The sequence below is a fragment of the Branchiostoma belcheri genome, unplaced genomic scaffold (assembly GCF_001625305.1).
Source record: "Branchiostoma belcheri isolate BF01 breed outbred unplaced genomic scaffold, Haploidv18h27 scaffold26, whole genome shotgun sequence".
NCBI lineage: Eukaryota > Metazoa > Chordata > Leptocardii > Amphioxiformes > Branchiostomatidae > Branchiostoma > Branchiostoma belcheri.
The window spans coordinates 572,374-579,222 of NW_017803865.1; the positions used below are offsets into that span (position 1 = coordinate 572,374).

A 6,849-nucleotide genomic window follows, 5' to 3' on the forward strand; every position below is an offset into this window, starting at 1 on the left:
GGTCCACATGTTGCCGGTAAGTTGGGCTGCCCTGGCCCGAAGAACCCATTGATAGCGCTCAGGGGCTTACCGCAGGCATCAAGGAAGTTCTTCTACCAAGAACAGTTTTTCTTGTGTATGTCTTCTGATTTTTTTGTAAACATGAAATTCACAGGCTGCGTTCCAGTAAACTTCCGGTTTGTTTTGCTTGTTCAGATTGATCGCAAAATTTAGAAGGATCTTAAAGTCTATCCAAATTTATATGTTGAAGAATTTAAATCTCCTTTGATAATTTGTCTAAAAGACGCCGAGCCTGTATGGGGTGACGCACGCATTTTAAAAACAAGGGGTCATTGTCCGCTGAAGGAACGCCCCAGAATGCATCGCGTTTCCTGCCAATCTCACCTCTGCGGCGAGTTGGAACAAATATGTGTACGTTGCCGGTCAAGCAAATTTGAAAATTATTGTTGCAGAGGAATATCGATCATGCTACAATAACCTATATATTCATTATCATTTTTACAACAACCCCAACTGATCATAAGATGGATTGAAATATAATATAATCTACAAGAAAGTTTCCCAATGAAAGAAATGCTTGTGTTGGTGTTTGCACGCCTGCGGTGCGACAACTGCTTTTGGAATTAATTGACAGCGATCCCTTCCTTCCGCTGAAGGTCCAACCACACCATTGGCGTACGGTCAAGCTTGATTCTTCACCCTTCGTCATGCACCAGCCGTTTGATGTTGGCTAATGCTGATGCGAGTGACTGAGCTACTGTAGTCCGAAGAATTTTGCAACAGGTAGACTATCAATGATTGGCTAGAAGTCACCGTATGTGGACATTTCTATCATATTATTGACTGTCACACCTTACGAAATATTGCTGTTGTTTTCTTAGGACATCTGGTGGACAACGCCACGCACTTTATTGTTAGGCAAAGGTTGTTATTGTTTGGTGAGGTTAATGAATGAATGAAGACCTTTATTGTACGCAAATACCCACTGGGTTCAGTACAGGTCACAGGAAAGACGTCACAGTTTGCAATGAATATATACAATGTACAAGCTAGTGCTAATTCTAAGTACTATGGACATATAGTCTAATAATTACGATAATTTGGTTTCTTCTCGCTTCTTAGTAATGATGTAGATATAAGTACAGATATGTTTTATAATCGAAGGTTTGTCTAAGATCAATGTGTTCATATTAAAATTTCCCGCGTCGGCGGAGTGCTTTTCCACCGAACAGGTTACTTGCTCGCGTTGTGTTGGTGAGTAGATTGTTTAATTAAGAAGAAAAGGCTTAAACTAACTAGTCTGACACTGTCTGAAAATTATGCATAGTAGGCAATGTCAAAGAATTTTCTACCGGAGGACATGAAAATCAAAGACTTTACCGCACAATCAACATTTTCTTTGTCGGTTCATACGCCGACATTTTACAATATTCCAAATGGCTATAAGTTTGTTCTACGAATAAGACAAACTACAGACAAATCATTCTCTGTTTTTTTTTGGTAGACTTCTATTTAAGCAAAAGGTGCCGATAATTTAGGAAATATTTATTCTCTGTACATAGCTATGTGCATCATGCTATGTGTAATGCAAACCTTTTCCACGGCGCTGTGTGCCTGATGATCTCCCCTGACTACTGCGATCACTTACCTTTTGCCGCCTTGACCGCATCGACCGGTGGGATTCTAGCTGAAAAAATGCTGCACAGACACTTATAAAAAATTACCAAATGTCCTTGCAAAAGCTACCAGAAAGATATGTCTATACGTGTCTGTGGAATATACAGTTATAACCGAAGAACACTTAGTCTACTACATGTATATTGTTTGCTTTTTTTTTTACCGACGAGCCGGACAGGCGCTCTGGCCGGTGCTCCGTTCGTGCAAACCAGGTTTAAAAATACACAGAAACAAATATTTTCACAAAGACCAAGTAGGTTACTATATACTTGATGATGTACATTGTATATGTTGTAAAACCAGGGGTCCGACCGTCGTCACGCTGATTACAGTGTCACAACCCACTTGGGAGCCTGCACTCAGGTGGGCTCGGCGGCGGGCCGACTTCAGGCGGTTGGCCCTGCTGTTAGTGGCGCCGCAGGTCATGCGCGTTCCGGTTCTTGGGTGGAAAGTTTCGCACAGATCGCGATCTGCGCGTTTCCGTCTTCAGGGGGACAAATTCGCACACAAAGGATGGCATGCGCCGCCCATATGGCGATCTGCGCGTTTTCACTCTCAGGTGGACAAAATCGAACACATAGGGCGATCTGCGCGTTTGCGCTCTGAGGTGGCCAAAATCGACATGCGATATGGTGAAACGCGACCTTCGAATTTCTCCAAATCGCATACCTAGGTCTAGCTCTGTGGCAACAAGTCACAGGCCTGGAAATATGTTCAGTTCTCATACCTCTAGGAAATATATACATTTTTTTCAAATATCTTTCTCATTATTGTGACTTTCTTGCTGATTTTGTCTAAGCATTATGTGTCAAGAAAAAATGTCTCTTTAAGCTCATCAGGTGTGGTGCATAGTTGGGACACTGCAAAGAACTGGCAGGAAGTCAGAATGAAGTATTTTCAGTGAGGTTTTACCTGTGATTCTTGCATGTTCCTGTGGAAAGGTTGTACTGACAGACAAACCCATGGTTTCCATCCTTGTCTTGCTTGGGGCTAAACCATGCGACGGCTGTGGTATCTGCCACTGTCAGCAACATCAGTTCAAGGCCTTGCACTTCCACTGGTAGAGGTAAGGAGGCATTGCTGAGTGCCTCTGAACCTTGGCAAACTTCCCTGGCTGTGGGTCTTCCTACTTTTCTTGAAGCAGCAAACCCTGAGGTTGTGAGAGGCTTTCTCATGTAGCTGAGATGCATTCCAAGGTCCTTTCCTCTTTTCTTAAAGGAGGCACTAATCTCTGGCACATCTTCAAACCAGTACCGTGCTTCCTTTTCTGCTGCAAAGTATGATGGGGCTGGGTGGCTAACACCTGTCTTTCTTCCAGACCGTTGGAAGAAACTTCTTTCCATCACTTTCCTTTTGACCTGCCACAAGTGACTTTTCCAGCTTCTGTCAGCTACTTCTCTTGACAGAAACTGAAAAGACCCCAAGTCATCTTCATTGATGCCTTCAAACCTTCTGACTGGTTGATTCTGGTCCTCTATTACAGAGCAGAGGTGGTGGGGGAAAAGCGTGAAGTACTCATTCAGATTCACATTATGAATATTGCTGCTGTTGCCGACTACAAGTGATGTCAGGTTGTTGGAAATATCAAAACATGATAAGTTTTGATGTTCTTCAGAAGCAAGGGGCTCGTTTCTGACAGACAGGTACTTGTTTATGACAACTGTACCTAGCTTTCTACCGGATGCCACAAAAAAGATATCTGGATTGTAATGTAAGGAAATAATTCTGAAATTGAATAAAATGAAGAAGTTACATTAAAACTTGTTATACATTGTATATATTCTTATGTAGGTACCGGTCTACAACACCTAACATGGTTTCTAATGTCAAGTTTTACCTTTGATGTTAAGATCATCATTACCTTTGTGTATGCAGGTACCGGTATTGTTTTGTGTTTGTTTGCTTGTGTGTTTGTACAGTTGAATGACAGCACATGGTTGGGAAATTCCCTAACCACAGACCACAAAAGGTTAGACATGGGAACTTATCCTCCAGAAGCTGGCCAGGATCCAGCAGGAAGTTGGCCAGGTGCCAGTGGGAAAATCTACTAGAAATAAACAAAGAAATGCAAAATAATGATTAAACAAGAAATTCACAAAAACTAACTTTAAACATTTCATGTTTACAATGCTAGTTTTAACAGACCTTGTGAAAGGATACCAACAACTCCATCCTCCTGCAGACAAAACAAGATCCCAGACACAACCTTTGTCTGTTTGACATCTACAGCTTCATCCTGAAGCTTTATCTGGCTGATGACAGTAAGTACTTCTTCACTAACAGCCAGTTTACACAGGAGTCTGCCAGCAACTAACACAGTCACCACATCTGCTCCTACCTCCACAATATCCACAGCACCTGGGGACAGGTAAGGTTTAAAAGATTAATTAATTGATTGCTTTTTGTTTCTTTGAACTGATTGATTGCCCTGGATGCTTAGAAGCATACAATGTCATGTCATACTATTCTTTGGCACAAATTATGTTGACCACATATTACAACATTCAATGTGTAACATTCATATCTAGGTATGGAAAAACACAGAAGCAGTGCATGCAACATTCCTATGGTGCCAATGGCTCCCAATGTTCTCCTCAGCAAGGAGGTTCAATCCCCCTCAGGAAAGACATTTAATAACTGAACATGAACTTCCTCAGGTGAAAATGAGTATGTAGCTTTGGTTAGTCCTCTTGAATGCCAGGTGTCTTGTGTTTGAGGAGAGAGCTCAAACCTCGAGCATGATGTCAAAGAACACACCACATTTATTGATAAGAATGGTGATCATCCCACTGTGACCTGATTAAACTAATCCTATTGGACTTACCCATCTTGTACTTCCTGTCCAATACCAGTATGCTACATTAGGCAGTTTATCATTACAAAAAAATCATACCTGGGCCTATTACATCCTGAACACAGCAGGAGCCCAGACATGTTGTAGTCAGTTCTGTAGACTGGCCACATCCAACACTGTGCAGCTGCAGGGTACCATTAGTCGTCACCACCGCAATGGATGAATCAGCAGTGCTGTATGGACCCACACTTGAGGAAGCCCCTCTCTCTTCCCATTTGAAACTGCAGAGAGGTATGACAGTATTTGGGTGTGTCCAAAACCTTTTGTGTTTTAAACCTACGGATTTGAATTGTGTTCCATAAAATACAGAAAGGTACAATATATAACATGAAATTTAATGTTATGGTGCAGTTTTCGTAGATGCTTCCTCTTCATACATGTCCATTATCATCAGACTGAGAATATCATAATGTCGCTAACAGAAGGTGAGGTACATACTAGTAGTAGTATCGTATGTAGCCGTGGCGACTCTTGATTCGGGCTTACATAATTGCATTACCCTCAGCGTAATGCAATGTAAGCCCGAATCAAGAGTCGCCACGGCTATATCGTATGTAAATCATAACTCCGCCCATCATCACCATTTGTTTTCTTTGATATGTATGAGGGTCTGCATGCTCTTTTCCGTAAGGCGTAGGCAGGCCTTTTTAATTTCCCGTAATTCGTAGGGAAGTTATCTTATTCACCGTAATTCGTAGTGAGGAGGCGAAAATTTCCCGTAAAGCGTAGCCAGCGCATTTCACGTAAAGCGTAATCGAGCCTAAAAATTCCTCGTAAATCGTAGTCTGGACTCCCATTTTTCGTAAGCCGTAGCGGACGAACCAGCAACCAGCGGATGACCTGTTGGGTCAACGTCGTACCCAGGATTTCTATTGTCTAACCTGGACACGAGAGCACCCACGACATCAGTGGAGTTCTGTGCTATTATTGGTCAGTATTGGCCGGGTGGCGGGAGCACATCTGGAGTCAATCTCAGCCGCATCTTCATCTTGTCTGTCCCTTTCTTGCCTGTCCCATCTGGGTCCATGTGTGCGGTACAATCCCACCATGGCTTACGCGACACCCGTGATTGTGCGCATTTTATATCGCATACGGGGTCGATTCTGTGCCAGAATTTAGCGTAAAGCGTTGCCGGCCTCCCGGAATTTAACGTAAAGCGTTGCGAGCCTCCATAAATTTAGCGTAAAGCGTAATCAGCACCCCCCCATGCAGACCCTCATGTATACCTGACAGCTGATCTTAAACTTTAACATAGTTCTCACCAGGCTGTTTGAGCGTAGGGGCCCCCTACGCTGTGATTTTGACCCCCTATGCTGTGATTTAGCCCCCTACACTGTGTTTCAACCAGCGTAGGGGTGTTTTTTTGGGGCAGAAGCTTCATTAATCTTTAAAAAAATGAAAATATAACTTAAGAATGAAGCTATATCAAAGGGAAAACAAAATCTGTCCCCCAATAAACAATAAATAGTGTCTTAAGTGGTTAATATGAGTTACAAAATTTTTTTGGGAGAATATCAGATGCATGTTTTGGGATATCGATGCGTGACTCGCGCCGCAGAAAGTTGCCTTTCTATACCTGACCCCTACGCTGTGAAAAAATCCTGGTGAGAACCCTGTTTAAGTTAAAGTTTATAGCAGAAACAGAGAGACGGGTCATTTTGACTTACACATGTACATCACTATAGTTCCGATATCTACCAAACAAGTGAAAATATAATACAGGTAGATTGTTTAGGAGCTGCAAAATCATTTTCTCAACTGAAACGAAACTTGACGAGAGCTCACCATCTGATATCCCTGAGACAGGATCTGGTCTGTTCACATCCTCCTAGCTTCAAAAGGCTTATCGTGGAATCCTCATTCAGAAGGGCAGTCGTTCCTATCTTTGTGCAGATTTTGGCTTCACGGACGTGTTGAATATCCACAGAAGTCTGACGTTTTTGAAGAACAAACTGCAAAGTTTCTTCCAGTGCCTCCATTTTGTCTCGTGACCCATGACCTTCGAGTCCTGGGTAACGGCTTCATTTAAGTTGTCCCGAGTATGCAAATGAGGGCGTTCACATGTAAGACATTACACAGCGGTCCCACACGTATGCACCCCTAACTATTCTTGCACATCCTCACATATTCCCACTAATCCTTCCCTATCCTTACACATCCTCACACACCCTCTGCTATCCTTACACATCCTCTCCCATCCTCCTCTATCCTTACACATCCTCACACATCCTAACCAATCCTCCCCAATCCTTACACATCCTTAGCCATCCTCTCCCATCCTCTCCCATCCTTACACATCCTCTCCCATCCTTACACAT

At 42.8% G+C, this 6,849-nt stretch overlaps 1 protein-coding gene across 3 annotated transcripts in view; it reads right to left on the reverse strand.

The window, feature by feature from the left end:
• Positions 1-6,536, reverse strand: part of LOC109471854 (spatacsin-like) — a 31,195-nt gene extending 24,659 nt beyond the window's left edge. For all 3 annotated transcript variants that reach the window (XM_019771249.1, XM_019771250.1, XM_019771248.1), the window contains exons 1-4: positions 6,317-6,536; positions 4,571-4,752; positions 3,838-4,035; positions 2,590-3,376 (exon numbers count right to left, since the gene is read on the reverse strand). In XM_019771249.1, the coding sequence (XP_019626808.1) occupies positions 2,590-3,376; positions 3,838-4,035; positions 4,571-4,752; positions 6,317-6,510 (1,361 nt within the window). In that variant the 5' untranslated portion in view covers positions 6,511-6,536. The remainder of the gene's footprint in view (positions 1-2,589; positions 3,377-3,837; positions 4,036-4,570; positions 4,753-6,316) is intronic.
• Between the last annotated feature and the right edge of the window lie 313 nt (positions 6,537-6,849).